The 16,685-nt window shown below is 34.0% G+C and overlaps 1 protein-coding gene across 2 annotated transcripts; it reads right to left on the bottom strand.

The window, feature by feature from the left end:
- Positions 1-292: 292 nt before the first annotated feature.
- LOC145668000 (uncharacterized) lies at positions 293-12,167 on the bottom strand. Of its 2 annotated transcripts, XM_081735443.1 has the most exons (5): positions 12,100-12,167; positions 7,098-7,324; positions 5,676-5,853; positions 4,362-4,458; positions 293-419 (listed from the first exon to the last, which is right to left on the bottom strand). In XM_081735443.1, exons 2-5 carry the CDS (start codon positions 7,314-7,316, stop codon positions 356-358), a joined length of 558 nt encoding a protein of 185 aa, XP_081591569.1. In that variant the 5' UTR covers positions 7,317-7,324; positions 12,100-12,167; the 3' UTR covers positions 293-355. The 2 variants fall into 2 exon arrangements, with proteins under 2 accessions (XP_081591569.1, XP_081591568.1); XM_081735442.1 differs by lacking the exon at positions 12,100-12,167 and having other exon boundaries at positions 7,098-7,849.
- Between the last annotated feature and the right edge of the window lie 4,518 nt (positions 12,168-16,685).

Genomic DNA, 16,685 nt, shown 5'->3' on the forward strand with positions numbered 1-16,685 from the left:
ATCGACACTGTCAGAAGTATACAAACTATTTACAGTAAATCTGTGCAGTTAGTGGACAACCTAGTGGATAAGCATTATCCCTAACCTTACATATATCAATAATTTTGGATGTTCAATATATGAAATCTTCATTTCAAAACTTTCCAGTGCAATTTTTTTTACTTATTTATTTACTCCTATCTCTCCCCGATCATAACTGTTATGATTTCGCATCCTGCTGCTACATAATTGAAATAAATTATCCCTACATTCTACGCAATAACTGATATAAGGTTCCATGAAAACAATCAGCTTGTATTACAATGTTATTTATTGAACTTATTTACATATTTTGTATTATTTCTAACTTATTTCCTTAATTGGGTTCCTCAACTTCAACGGTGTGACCTTCCACTACAGGTTTTGAATTTCTTCGTTCTCTGCAAAATAACGATCATAAATACGTACTGAAAAACATGTAATTGATTGCACAGTTAAAAGAAAACATTCATATTGTTTACCTTATAAATACGCTCTCATTAAAATACATTATTATTCTTTGAAGTAAGTGCTACACAAGGCAACAGAGTCTGGCACTCGTTTCTCAGATCTGGTGATCCATGGCTTGGAAGCACTCCAAATATGATCTCTATAGCATTACGGTAGAATTTTTTATAGTGAATTAATATTCCCTAATCGAGCTCACCTATTCAGATGTTAGATTTGTAGTGTGACACTTCTTATTCAAAGTGTCTTGACTATGTCAAATACAATATAATTCATCTTCCCATACTGAAAATTAATAAAGTAATTTTAAACACTACTATACACAAACATTACCCAAACACTCTTTCGGTTTAGCGGCATCACTTATATTCTACATTTTACGTTTTACAGCCTTATTTGATTAAATTTTGACGATCACTCATAAGAAACACTTGAAAGGAAAGAATCGCGTTTGTTACAATTACAACATACTCTCCCACAGTCTGATATTAAGTCGTCTCGGGATCGCACGAATCTGTCTGGGTCATACAGGGTCAGGGATCTGACTACTTCGGGATCACGAGTCACGAAGTATGTTACTCGTTTCATCACTGGTACCACTGCATGGTATTTATTCACTTTACCTATTTCAATGTTCTAGTGCCAGTAAATTTTCAGTAAAGTTTTTTTTTTTAAATTTCCTAGCTGAACATGTGCATTGTTCTGTGAGAGCATCAATTGAGATAAATCCAGAAAATGTCATATTGACTCACTCGGTACTGTTGTATAAGCACGGCGTTACGAAAAACAAACGAAGTAATCACTGATATAAGAAATCACTGAGAGATGGAAGAACAAATATTTACTTATTTCTGTAATTTTCTCTCCATGCCTTGTATGAAATGCAATCTGATCTCACGATTCACAGGAAAGATAGGTCATAAGTGTGTGAGCCTATATACCTTGTATTCTTCACGGAGCAACATAAATGGCAGATGATGACCTACAAGGCGTTATCCTGCGTCACGTACAACAGAACGCATGGGAAAGCGTAGTTCGCAATTCACAGGAAAAGTGTAGAATTTACTAAAGTAGGCACCGTGTACACGGACAACTTCGTACCATTTTGCAACGAGTTTGGAACATACCTTAGAGGTTCAATGAAATATTTCTCTTTAAAAATAAAAAATAAAAAAGTTACTTGTGACTAACACGTAAAGAGGTGTTAAACAACAATTCACTGGAATTATTTGTGACAGTAAAACAAACGTATTTTAATCCTGAGCCTTACAGCGGAGGAATACCTCTTTGCAACGTTTCATTCTTTCAAAACACAAGAATCACTGATAGGAAGACATGCATATTGCCTTCATCATACATATCAAATGAAGAAGGGATGACTCATTACCGTAAATGTAACACTAAGTTTATTTGACCCATATTCATGGAACGTCGTGTCGGAGTCATTAGCGTCATTTCACAATTCATTATAGAGAAGTAATAAATACTCCTGCGACCTATCGACCTAGTTCTTTATATCCCATCTTTGAAAACAGAAACATTTCTCAGTGTACATGGCACAAGGCAGGAAAATCACTTCATTTACTTCAATCCAGTCAAATTCTGAATGCATTTTAAGACCTATGTCTCCCTATTTATTTTCCTGTTAATTTGTTGTTGAGTGTTTACGCATACGCATACTTTGGCGTGCTCTATCCTATTGAAATCTTTTTGTCTTTGGGGGAAAGAAACTACTCTTACTTTTTTTATTTTTTTTATTACTGCCACTGCTGAATGAAGTCTTTATCTTGTGGATAAAACATTAACCTTTATTTCTTGTTCAATTTTAGTGTTGATTACTTCTTTTTCATACTGAATGAAGTCTTATCTTCCCGAAAACTCGGGAATGTCTTTGTAAGAGAGAAATGTGCATTTACTATTATTTTGTCTTTTAACAAAATTTTCTAACTGCTGAAGTCTTTATCTTCTAGGAAAAAAATCTGTTTCTTGATTAGTTTTAATGTTATTTTACTTCTTTTCTATCTCCTGAATGAAACCGTATCTTCTGAGAAGGAAAAAAAACTACAATACCATCTGTATCTTAATTAATTATAGTACTTTATTGCTTGTTTCTATACTAAACGAAATAATCTTATCGTCTGGAAGATACTGCAATTGCATATTTCTCTATTACAATGGCATTGCAGAGTTTTCCAGAATGTAAGATGGTTTCATTTAGTATAGAAAAGAAGTAATTAACTCTAATCAATCAAGAAAGAGGGTGGTATTGTAGTTTTTCTCTCATGAGATGAGTTCGTTCAGTAGATAGAAAAGATGTAAAATAACACTAAAATTAGTCAAGAAAAAAATAGGTTAGTTGCTTTCTGTTTTTCATGCAGCAGTAGGAAATGTTTTTAGAAGGCAAATATAACAGTAAGTGCCTATCTCTCTATTACTCTGACATCGCAGTTTTCAAAAAATGAAATTTCCTGCAGTATAGAAAACAAGTAATCAACACCAAAATTAATCAAGGAATAAAAGTTATTCTTAAAAAAAAAGATTTCATTCAGCAGATAGGAGTAATCAAAAAATAAAATTAACAGAGGTACTTTCTTCCAGAAGACAAGAAAATAAAAATGTAAACAGTAATGAATCTCGATTTTAGTTAAAATTTCCATCCTCCGAGGAAAGTAACAGGCAAGTTGCTAAATTATAAGGGATAATAAAATAATAAATACATACAAGGTAAACATTTCATCTCATTTCACTGTGTACTAATACATGAGTGCGTAAAAATGAACTCTTCTCGCTATATAAAATACAAAGACCTAAGTGATTGAGTGACCGACAGATCTTTGCACAGGCCAAATCGATTAAGATAGACAAGTTAAATATGGACAGTACATGGGATTTGTTACGTAGGATACCACTAAGGAAGGATTTTTGCAAACTCGACAGGAAGGGGAGGAAAAGAGGTGTGGGACGTATTTTTAAAATATGACCATATCTCCGAATTCCTTAAGGTTACAGACTTGAACTTTGATATTCGGATGTCTCATTTCAAATAATTTGACATATTTAAGCGGTTTTTGATATTTTAGTACAAAGGAGAAAAAGAAAAAAAAGTGAGAAAGAAAAGAAAAGGAGTGAGGATTACAATTATTATAAGGTGTCGAAATCTCTGAATTTATGAAGGTTTGAAACATGAAATTTGGTATTTGCATATTATTTAAAATAAGTAGATAAGAATTTCAGCGCTTTTGAAATATGCCTCGGAGGTAAGAAAGGGGGGTGGAAAACAAAATGGATGGGGATTATAATTATTATAGTAAAGTATTTAATCCCTTAAGGTGAGAGATTTGAAGTTCAGTATTTCCATTTCTCATTTAAAATACTTTGCCACGTGTTTCGGCCTTTTTTTTCTTTTTTGACATGCTAGTAAAAAGGGAAAGAAACGATGTGGAGAGGAGAAAAAAACGGTGGGGATTACAATTATTCTAATAAAATGTCGATATCTCTAAATCTTTTAAGATTTGAAATATGGAAGTAACTTCTCATTTAAAATTATTACAAAAGCGTTTTATGATACATATCCTAAAAGGAAGAAAAAGGGAAGGATTACAATTATTATAATAAGATGTTCATATCTTGGGGTCCGGGAAAGTAAGAGGCATTGAAACGGTGGAAATCTCTTTTTCCTCCAAATCCACAGAATTCTATGCATATGATATTGATCTAGTGACCTATAGATGTGAGAAATGTAGTGAATACAAAACGTATATGTAGAGAAGAACGCGTCCATGGACTAAGTTGCAGATCCCTAGCTTATTTAGTGATGGTAAGAACTTTCCGATCTCTCTCGTGATTGTAAGGAAAATAGGTAAAACTATACTTACCTACGCAGTAGTCTAGGCTCCGCCTGCTGCAGCCAAACACCCAATACTTCCTTCACCGTTTCTTCTGTTGCGACGGTGTACATCTTACGAACAGCAGCTGAAAAGAAAGATAGAATTTCAAGCAAATAGTAGAGATTTTTATTCCTTTTAAAAAAAACTGTCATTTGAAATAAATTTCCCTCTTAAATAGCTTTACGGAATTATGGTATGGTTTCTAAACATGGATACCTAGAGCTGAAACTAATTCCTATATTATTTTTCAAGTCACCTAAGCTAGGCCCCTATTTTGTGATTTTTATGTAAGGGTACTATAGAAAGTTATCTTCCACCACACTTTTGGTATATTATATAATGGAAAAGTTACATTTTTCAATACAAGTGTAACAAGACTTTCTTCCGGTGCCCTTAGTGGTGATATGGTTTTGAGTCAACGTTTCAAGTCACCTTAAATAACACTACAAAAAACACATTAGGTTTTGGCTACCTTCGTTGTCACGAAAAATTGAAAGATGAAGACGACAGAAAGACGAAAGTTTGACTATACGCCGTCTTGAAAGCCTGCAACTTTTCTCTTTTTATACTGGAATTATGGTAACTTCGAAAGCTATGTTCTTCTAGTGTTTTATCTGCGTTCCAGTGTTAGACAAAGAGCTCTGAAATTTTGCACCTTTAAAATATCGGCAGGGGAGACAGTTTGGCATACTATGTAATACTACCAGACTAACAGTGTTGCCAACCCAACAAAGTTATATTCGTGTGGTAGACAGTATCAAATTTACAGGTATACACGAAAAGTCTGGTGCAAAATTATACTTCACAGTAGTGATTCCTACACTGTACTTCAATTTAAATTCGTTGACACTATTGACTTTATTTAGCCCTGGAATCATTCCTACCTTGGAATTTTATTTGGTTTTAGATTTTCCGTACACCTTACAAATTCTTTTGAATGCTTTTCAAAGCAAAGATTTGTTTAAATATGTACTTTGCCAGTAAAGCTTTGTTTACAACATAGAGTGTTGGATCAGTTATTGAATTTCCTATACATTCTACACAGATGTTATATTCACCCAGTAAGGGTGAACACATTTACATATTTTACTACATGACAGTAAAAGAATCCTAAAGTACTCAAAGCATACTTTATTCATGAAGAATTACTTCTGATTGCTTGGGACATACTAATATGAGAACACACGTCCAGTACGAGAGAAGTAAGACTTAATAATTAGCAAACTGGAATTTTGTATGGTTACTAGCATAAATAAATAAATGAAGTTAAATATTTCAGTACAACTTTTCAAATCAACTTACTGTTGATCTTATTGTACATTTGGTTGGACCCAAAGGTGTGCTTTTTTGCTTCATGATCCTTGGTTTCCTGCCAGAGTAGGAGAATTCCATTGCGAGTTTGTCGCACAAAGTTCTTCTTATTGCATTGTGAGCGAAACCTTTTAAAATCCTTACCACCAATTGACAGTAATACTTTTACCTGAAAGAAAGGAAAGTATTTAGATCTAATGCATGCTGAAATCAAAAAGAAAAACAATATATATAAGGGTCCGTATTGTTATGTTTTTCTACCAGTGGAAAAAAAAACAAAGCATGAATGAAACTAGATTAATTTTTAGATACCGTAATGTGAAGTGTGAAAAAAAAGGCGTGGGGTTCTGAGTTTCACGGAAGGCCGTATCAAATGGGCTACGTGACTAACAAAAACTGTTTGCATGGGATTTATTTGGTAACTTTCAGCTTTATATCGGAATAGCGGTTATTTAAAAGGACCATTGTCCGTTTGAATTAGAAAAAAATACCATATATATATATATATATATATATATATATATATATATATATATGTCTGTGTGTGTGTGTGTGTGTGTTTGTATGTATATGGAAATTACATACACTTCCAAAAGTAACAAGTAACAGTGGGTTAATCAGTGCTGCCAACAAGTAGTGTCAGAAAATAACTAAATGACGCACAAAAACTAGCTAAAAATGGCTCAACTTACCTTAACTTATAAGTAACAGAATTTAGGAATAAAGAAACTAAATATTTGGTACTTTAAGTCTACTAGTTTACAAAGATGTTCTAATATTATTTATCTTTTGATATCCTCAAATCAAACAGTTTCACAATACAATTTGTTCCTTCATTGACTAGAAGTAATAAAATCTCTTGAATTATTTTCAACTTCTAATGCTGGGTATGGCTTGATAACACTATTGATCTATCACAAAAATATATACATGCACATGCACGCATCTCAACAAGAAAAACTCCACCCAAACTAAAAATACACTAGAAACTAATCAAACAAAGTGACTATGGAGAAACCAGATCCACGAATCCCAATTTACCGTGACGGATAGGTGAGACTGATAAAAGATATCTAATTTACTGTGACAATGTAAGTGCTGTTGTAAACAAAAGAATTAGAAAAATACCAAGATAAACTACTTTTTTTTAGGTTTTTCATATTTTCTAAAAAAAAAAATTGACTGCAAAAGATTTAATTGCCGCCTAAATGACTATATTAGCAAGTATGAATGGCAAGATGACCAAAATTATAGTCCATAGCTAATGCACATGATAATGGCTAAATTGGCAAAAATGGAGTTGATGCTAACATTTAGTCAAAAGAGAGATGTTCCAAAAAGACGTAAATTAAAAGATATAACAAAGATTTGAAACCTGCTTCATAACTTGTACAGGTTTGATAGGATACTTACATATTTCTTTCCGAAGTTAGGTTCTTCAAGCTTTCTCTCAAATGTTTGAAAATCATTGAACGATCGCAGAGGCAGAAGGCCAAGAAGTTCGGATTCTTCGTTTATGGACTCTGCTTTCACACTCACACCATTACTTAGAAGTGTGTCGACCTTCTTCTCGACGGAAGATACTCTTTCACTAAGGTCAGCTAAAGTAGATTGCATTTGGCCAAATACCATTCTGATATCTGCAATAAATTTTAGGAAATATTGTTTTGAAGGTGTTAATATAACTAGAAAATATATTATTTCACAAACCATTGAAACAATTAAATGTACATTCATGTGCAAAATGATTGTCGCATATCTATAACTGTCTTCTTGTGGAAAATTTTATAGGGAAAGAATTATAAGCACGTAAATTAGAATGAGTAAAACAAATGGACAAGAAAGTTTTATTTTCGTTTTATTGTTCTTATTTACTGCTCTTTTGACATGAAATTTGCCACATACATGTCTTTGCCGATTATGCACATATCAACATTATAAGAAATACAGGGCGAATTCGTTATCAAATTTTATTCCTACAACAACATATTTATAGACATGCGACAATAATTTTGGACATGGGTGTACGTTTGTGGTGGACAAACACCGTGTGCGTAGATTTTCTCAGGGTTCTACCGTTCCCCTCCACTTTCTTCAATCCATTATTTAATTCATTCTCATCATCACCGTCTCCTTTAGGCTGCCCCGCATAACTGTGGGACAAAACTCAAAGATTTTATTTAAATATGAGTTCGCTGTTTATTTAATCAGAAATCTGGGGGGGGGGAAGTGGGGAACAATTAGGAAGACGTGTGTAGAAGACCACTACGTTGCAGAATTATGACCAGGTCATTAGAGTATGACGTCATTCATCAGCACTGCGGAAGGAAAGGGTTGATTGCTCAGAGGTAGAACGTTGCCTTTTGGTGCGACGGATCTTTGGTTCAATCTCCGGCTTTATGAGTTTATGATGGACAATATTATATTCGTGAGGGTTTTCCCGTTCTCATGCCACTAATTCCTTCATAATCATTCACTATCATTAGTCATCCGTGTATCTTAACATTAACCCTAGGAAGACTAAACTATAATTGGTCACGTGAAAGACTAAGGGGGGTCAATTTTGCTCGTGGTTGTAAATTCCAATTTTAACCCTACTAATGTATTTTAAAGTTATTTAATGACTGCTACTAATAAATGTGAGTTGTAAAATTATTTTAAGACTTGTGAAATTTTATTTTAATAGGAAATATTACAAGTCCCAGTACAGACTACTATCGCATTTGGTTAGCAGACATGAAGTAGCTTGAAATACATTAGCCTGTGTAGACAAGTTACTATACTAAACCTGAGAGTATTACGTTTGCTCAATGTATAAAAGTAGATTATGTTAATTTAGTCATCCATTCAAAGAATAGATAAGTTTACACGATCCTTTCAAAGTAAAACTGTACTCCTCTTAACATTTCTATGTTGCTAAAAAAATGTACTTAGTCTTCTGCGCTAAAAAAAAAAAAAAAAAAAAAACTACCACAATAATGTGCTTTCTAATAAAACTAAATTTAAGTTTAGATTACAGAAGAAAATACAAAAAATTCAAACGTTGTAAAATTCATTTGTTCGGGCAAAGAGAAAAAGAAAGTGCGGGCAAATTTGACCCACCTTCGTCTTTCTATGGTTAAGGACATAACAGCGGGGTTATGAAGAACGGGACCTACAGCTTAAAGTGAGAGCCGAACCAGTACTCAGTTTGCACTCGAGAGATATTGTTCTTCATTTGAACTCGAAACCAGAATCCCTTGATAACAAAAGCGATAAATCCACAGACCCATCATCCACGGAGGTCAACTGATAGAAATACGCTGCAGTGATCTTGCATACTTGTGCATATTTTAGGAGCCACTTAAGAACCAAAAGGGAAAGAACTGCAAAATGGAATCACTCTATAGTTATACACATTAAATCAATGGACAATTTTAAAAGACTATATAGTACAGAAGATCTAATTTAGTCAGTCAGAAATATAGGCTTAATTTAATTTGCTAATCAATACAGGAAGTGACTAATAGTTCTGGACAATTCATATTATCTTTCTAAATAAAACTTTTTATTATTATTATCATTAACAACAGTCAAACCTAATGGAAATCTCTGTTTCGTCGATCTACTTTCCAATGTTATAAATTTAGACACTTAATCAGCTTCTGTGGAAAAGTTTTGTTGACCGTCCGCTAGTGTGGCAGCGCACTACAGGCAGTTCGGCGGGAACTCCAAACTTGATAAAATAAAATCACAATTAAAAAGACAAGTTAAAAAAGTATTTTTCACGAATCCAACCCCCAATCAACTTGTGGACTATCATGCCTCCGACAAGGAAAATTCAAGCTTAACCAATGCTGAAGGAGTAGACTGCTGAATAATTTATGATGTAATGGCAAATCATTTGCAGAACTAGTTGACCTATGACCTCTAGTTTGAGCGAGTTGCGTTCATTTCTCGAGGTTGCGACCCTGTTCAATCGAATCATCAGCCTCAAATTACCTTTACTCTTAAAAAAAAGGGGGCAACGGTTACTCCATTTTAATCTAAGGTAAACGTATTTAAACAAACAAAACTGGTGTAAAGCAAACATTCCGGTTTAAGTGAAAAAAAGTTTTAAAAAAACACGGTTTTGGCCAATCCTGAAAAATAGCGTTATTTTTTTATTACATCCGTTCAGATTGCAAATATTTTTCTGAGATTTTAGATCCAGACTTCATTCACCTGGTAGAAAAAAAAAGTAAACAAAAGCACTAAAATCAATTAAGAGACAGAAGTTACTGTTTTTAGAGGATAAAAAGATAAAAATGTAAGCAACGAAAAACCTAGTTTTCTTCAAACTTACACCCTCGACTTCTTACCTAACAAACTTCAAACTAATATGCCAACTTATTTTCGCGTAATAATCCATTTTGAATTATTATCAATATCTAATAAGTAATTTTTCGAAATTCATCGTTCTTTTACCGTAAACCCAAAAGTCCATACCCGATCGAACCTTTCCTTGCTCTTATTGTAAAGCGATGAAATGAGTGATATCACTTAATCTAAGATTGATGAAGTATACCTTAGAATAAGTAATTGTTACTAAATAAAGTCGGACATAAGTATTTATATTCTTCAATTTTGCCCCCAACCCCGAATAAATATGGAAGAACATAAGGAACGAAAGATAAGCATGATGCATTCTAAAATGAGTGAAATGTCCAGGCTTGCTTGCTGCATTTAAATATCATCCGTACCGATTCTTGGGGAAGCCACATCAGTTAATATTTTTAGTGTATCGGTGAAAGCTAAAACAAGAAAGCTTAGGCAATGTATTAATTCAAAGCAGTTTTCTCCTCGATTGTAGAGATAAAACGTAATTTTCATTACTTTAGCAACGGCTCTCCAAATTTAAATCGATTTTGTTGATTTTTTCACTAGATTTGAGGTACTACTTTACAAACACTTCACAAACCACAGTTGAGCGAGCGGAGGGGATTAGAAGGACTCGTTTTTTTCCCTTATCTTTTAAGTTACACACGATTGGCATTGCAGCCATTGTAGACTGTCATTTTCCAAAACTTAACATACAAATACTGTCATTTCATTCCTTGCTTGTATTCAACCGCCTTCCGCGGTAGGCAGACGAATACAAGCAAGGAATGAGATGGCAGTAAGTACATATGAAGCTTTGGAAAATGACCGTCTGAAATGGTTGCAATGTTAAACGCGTGTAACTTAAAAAGTAGGGGGGAAAAAACGAGCCCTGCGGGGCATCTATTCCCCTTCGTTCGCTCAGCTATGCTACGTAAAGTGTTATGTAACGGCATATTTTTTGAACTGGGGGTGACAATATTTTGCTTAAATTTTGTACTTTCTTGGTATATATTTTGTATATTTTTTAATGGTTTAGGTAGGTTAAGTTAGTTTGGGTTAGTTTAGGTTAGGCTGGGTTAAGATACTTGGGCATTACTCGAGCAGATGGTTCTACCAAATGTTCACACATTGCATTTCCCGGTTCCTTTTTGTAGAATATCCACTAAATGAGAAGCTAGTGCATAAACCACGAACCAACTTGTGCTAGGTGGCCACAAAAAAATCACGAATGACATCTAACCGAGTCAGGGCAGGAGTGTAGCTGGGAGTCCCGAGCGGAGCGAGGGGATGCGTCCGTAGAGAGCAGGCGTGTCAGCGACGGAGGACATGCACATAAACGAGGAAAGTGGAAAAATACATAAAAGATCCGCAATATTTTTTACATGGTGATTTTACCTGAATTCGTACTTTCTTCCTATATTTTCTGTTTTTGATGATTTAGGTTAGGTTTGGTTAGTTATGTTAGTAATTACGGTTACGTAACACCAACTCATTTCTCCTGTAAACACGGTGGTTTTACCTGATTTTGGCCCCCAAGTTCCAAAATTCTCTATATGTAACAGTATTATCTCAAATCTAGTGAAAAATGACCATAAAATCGATATAAATATGGTACAGCCGTCTGCTAAAGCAATGCCTTAACAGTTATCAAGTATTCCACCTATAAATTTTTAATATGATAAAGCCGTCTGCTGAAGTTAACGCTCTAATTTTTGTACTGATATTCAGGGGTGCCCGAGGAAAATTTTCTAGGGAGGGGCCCATCTCCATGGCTGCTATATTACGCCTGGTATTTAATATATATGATTTCCTATATTACGTATACATTTTCGTAAGCCAAAGGGGGCCCGGGCCCCACCCCCCTCCCCTTCGGGCGCCTATCCTGATGCTAATTGTCAAGAGCCATCACTGACTTTAAAGAATCCAATGGCTAAATATGGTATACATTATACGGATGAACACACTTAAAAAAAAAGAAAACAACATAAAAGGTATAAACATAAAATTCCATCCATATTTGAAAAGTAATACTATCCTAAAAGCGCTCAGCGCACTAGTCTAAAATAAAAATCACCTTTTTATTTTGTAACTAAAACTAAAGTAGGGCTTACTATTACATTTCATACACATAGCTTCCTTTGTTTACCTTTTGGAAGAAATCAAGCGCCAAATCTCAGACTACTCACCAATCCTACAGATGGCTCCATTTGCTAAACAATCGACAAACGTCAAGCGTTTTGAATCAAGCTTGAAATAGGCTTAGTAGAAAGTTGATAAATTCAAGCTTCTTTTCAAGTTAAAAGCAAGCTAAAATAAACGTTGATTGTCGCTTGTCGCATTCAAGCTTCTTTTCAAGTTAAAAACAAGCTAAAATAAACGTTGATTGTCGCTTGTCGCATCAACTGTGCATTGCTAAGCCAAAATCAAGGGAAAGCGACCCTTGATTTAAGCTTACATGCTATCTGGGGAGACTCCCAGCAGCTAGGAATTTCGCTTATTTGATAAAAGTAAGATAAAAATCAATCTTAATGCTACTATCGATATGGAAGTAATAGATTGGGAGAGTACACCCATTATCTCTCCACTTTTACTTGATGACAAAACGATGATATTTTGGTACGTAATCAACAAATTATTCTACTGAAGTATCTGCGTCATACGTCAATGTAGAATGAAATGTCAAAGATTTATCCTCTGTTTGTACTAGAGTCTTAGGTCATTCTTCTCGGCATGATGCAAGACTACAATCCAAATATTCTCGAACAGAAATTTGTCCTATACACACGACGTATACGTGTTTCAAAATGCTGAGAAACTGACACATCAATTTTCTATAGGGAGTTTGGCTACGGGCATATAATTTGAAGTACCCACCAACTAACTCTATGAAAATTGTTGCGGAAGTACTGAAGGATTCTGAAACTCAGGTATTTAAATAGGGCACATAGTAGTTCCTAAGCAGAGTCTTGATCCGACTAGTGTAGGTCTCATAGTTTTGTAGCTACGGACTTTTAAAGTTAATTTCTTTTTCATGTTTTCGACAGCCTGTAACTCCGAAATGACGGATTTCTGCACCCAGATTCGTCTATGCTTTTTGTCTTATCTTGATTTCAGGAATCACTTCCGGAACGTTGTTGTTGTTGTTTTGAAGCGCCTTATATATATCCACGAAAGATGCAATCACCATCCCCGAATTGCTCTTCAAGAGTGGGAAGCAAAAAGGTGCTTAAAACATCAATGTAGGCCTGCGCTGTGAGAGTGACACGCAAAACAAGAGGTGCACGCCCCTCCAAGAAGAAAACATGACCACACCATAACACCACCATCTCCGAATTTTACTGTTGGCATTACACACGCTGACAGATGACGTTCACCGGGCATTCGCCATACCCACACCTTGCCACCGGATCGCCACATTGTATACCGTGATTCGTCACTCCACACAACGTTTCTCCACTGTTCAATCGTACAACGTTTGCGCTCGTGATACCAAGCGAGGCGTCGTTCTGCATTTATCTGCGTGATGTGCAGCCGTTCGACCATGAAATCCAAGTTTTCTCACCTCACGTCTAAGTGTTATAGTAGTTGGAGTGGATTCTGATGCAGTTTGCAATTCCTGTGTGATGCCCTGGATAGATGTCTGTCTATTACATTTTACGACCCTCTTCAAATGTCGGCGGTCTCTGTCAGTCAACAGACGAGGTCCGCCTGTATGCTTTTGTGCTGTATGTGTCCATTCACGTTTCCACTTCACTATCCCATCTAACACAGTGGACTTAGGGATATTAAGGAGTGTGGAAATCTCGTGTACAGACTTCTGACACAAGTGACACCCAATCACCTGACGACGTTTTAAGTCCGTGAGTTCTGCGGAGCGTCCATTCTGCTTTCTCACGATGTCTAATGATTACCAAGGTCGCTGATAATGAGTACCTGGCACCAGGTGGCAGCACAATGTACCTAATATTAAAAACCTGCGTTTTTTGGGTGTCCGGATATCTTTGATTATGTTTTATATACATATATATATATATATATATATATATATATATATATATATATATATATATATATATATATATATATATATGTGTGTGTGTGTGTGTGTGTGTGTGTCTATGTAGTTCATACTTTTATTTATGGTATAATATTTACTTACTTACCCAGAATTGCAGAACATATTTCTTTGTTTGAGTCTATTTGTAAAGAACAGAAGTGAAATTATTATAATAATTATTAAAATATTAAAATTATTAAAATATTAAAATACTAAATTATTAAAATAATTATTTTTCATTCACTGAAGTACGACGTATTGGCATCACTCGTTTGATATTTCGTTAATGGTGGATAAACTATTTTTATATATAATTTGAGAAATAATATATTTTCAGTAATGCCAAGAGTTTTTTCTTTAAATACAAATCAAATTGCACTCATTTCTTAAATATCAAAATGTACGACAGTGGTCCCAGCTAAGAGCTCTAGCTCTAGCAGATAATGTGCATATTCATAAGAATCAAATCATATGTTTTTTTTTAATTCAATAATTTTGCGTTGAATGAACATAGTTGTTTTGTGTTAGGATTTGTGGTAAAGATAAACGAAAAAATCAAAAACTAGAAGCAAATCACCTCCAGAAAGTAAAATTAGAAGCCAGTGTACAAATTTATATACACACATGTCAGTTTCCCGAAAAACTATAAGGTACTGTCAAACGACATGGAGTCTTGATTTTATTTAAAATGTAGATTTTGTTATACAGATAAAAAAGAATACGAAAAAAATTCAAACGCAGGTGAGAGACGTGAGGGGAAAGAGACAAAATGGCATCTCTTGACTGAAAAAGTACACGACAGTTCATGAAGGTATGAAACTTTGAACTTTCTTACACATTTTTCTTGCTATATTTGCAGTATCAAATGGCCACTCAGCAGTATCTGATGATTGTTGAGTAAACAAGATAAACACATTTTTATATTTCTTCCAAGTTCTTGTCAAAACTGATCCTCTGATAAAAACGTAAATTCATTTTCTTTTCACAATCATGTAGTAATCAGTATTTTAAGTATCGAAACCACTCTTTCGATAAGAAATTTTAAAATACAAACATATTATGTTATTATATATGAAAAGGAGGAATCACAATAACAGCATTTTTTTCGCTTCTACTGCAATTTCTCCATTAACATACCCTCATAAAAGTTTATGACTTCATGCATTAGAGTAAAGAGAGCAATGTATTCCGCGAAATAAATTTACGTTTTAGAAGATGCATTGCTACTTTTGGTGACAACCAGTGATGAAAATTTTCCGGAAAATTTTGAAACGGAAAATTTTCCGATTCATAAAAACATACTCCACTTATTCCTACATCGTTGTTTAGTCGAGATGTAAGGTGGAAAATTTTCTTCTATATTTTTCCGGAAAATTTTCCGTTAACAAATATAAGTGATCAAGTAATAATTCGTCAGTATTCATAAAATTGATTGAATTCATATATAGAAACGTTGAAAAGTGAAAGATCGTTGAAAGAATCTGAAAATTTTCATGGCTCAGACAGTTTTCAGTACTATGTAAGAACTAATGGAACAATTTTCCATGAATCGAAAAATTGTTTGTCCTGTACAATGAAAATTTTCCGGAAAATTTTCCGATTCATAAAAACATACTCCACTTATTCCTACATCGTTGTCTAGTTAAGATGTGAGGTGGAAATTTTTCTTCTATATTTTTTCGGAAAATTTTCCGTTCTTAACAAATATCAGTGATTAAGTAACAATTCGTCAGTATTCATAAAATTGATTGAATTCATATATAGAAACGTTAAAAAGTGAAAGATCGTTGAAAGAATCTGAAAATTTTTATGGCTCAGACAATTTTCAGTACGATGTAAGAACTAGTGGAACATTTTTTCATGAATCGAAAAATTGTCTGTCCTGTACAATGAAAATTTTCCGATTCATAAAAACATTCTCTACTTATTCCTATATCGTTGTCTAGTTGAGATGTGTGGAAAATTTTCTTCTATATTTTTTCGGAAAATTTTCCGTTCTTAACAAATATCAGTGATTAAGTAACAATTCGTCAGTATTCATAAAATTGATTGAATTCATATATAGAAATGTTAAAAAGTGAAAGATCGTTTAAAGAATCTGAAAATTTTCATGGCTTAGACAATTTTCAGTACGATGTAGAAACTAGTGGAACAATTTTTCATTAATCGAAAAGTTGTCTGTCCTGTACAGTGATGAAAATTTTCCGGAAAATTTTCCGATTCATAAAAATAGATTCTACTTATTCCTACATCGTTGTTTAGTTGAGATGTGAGTTGGAAAATTTTCTTCTATATTTTTCCGGAAATTTTTCTGTTCTTAACAAATATCAGTGATTAAGTAACAATTCGTCAGTATTCATAAAATTGATTGAATTCATATATAGAAATGTTAAAAAGTGAAAGATCGTTTAAAGAATCTGAAAACTTTCATGGCTTAGACAATTTTCAGTATTATGTAGGAACAAGTGGAATAATTTTTCATGAATCGAAAAATTGTGTCCTCTACAGTGATGAAAATTTTCCGGGAAATTTTGAAACGGAAAATTTTCCGATTCGTATAAGAATAGTCCACTTATTCCTACATCGTTGATGTGAGGTGAAAA

The sequence above is a fragment of the Thermobia domestica genome, chromosome 13 (genome assembly GCF_964235325.1).
Source record: "Thermobia domestica chromosome 13, izTheDome1.hap1.1, whole genome shotgun sequence".
Taxonomy (NCBI): Eukaryota; Metazoa; Arthropoda; class Insecta; order Zygentoma; family Lepismatidae; genus Thermobia; species Thermobia domestica.

Bases quoted from the DNA above. Each gene is read 5' to 3' on its own strand.
- LOC145668000 (XM_081735442.1), bottom strand. From the start codon at position 7,421: ATGAATGTACATTTAATTGTTTCAATGGTTTGTGAAATAATATATTTT. The intron at 5,854-7,097 runs GTAAGTATCCTA...CCTTTCTTTCAG, and splicing joins CTAACTTCGGAAAGAAATAT to GTAAAAGTATTACTGTCAAT. The intron at 420-4,361 runs GTAAGTATAGTT...GTTATTTTGCAG, and splicing joins GAGCCTAGACTACTGCGTAG to AGAACGAAGAAATTCAAAAC.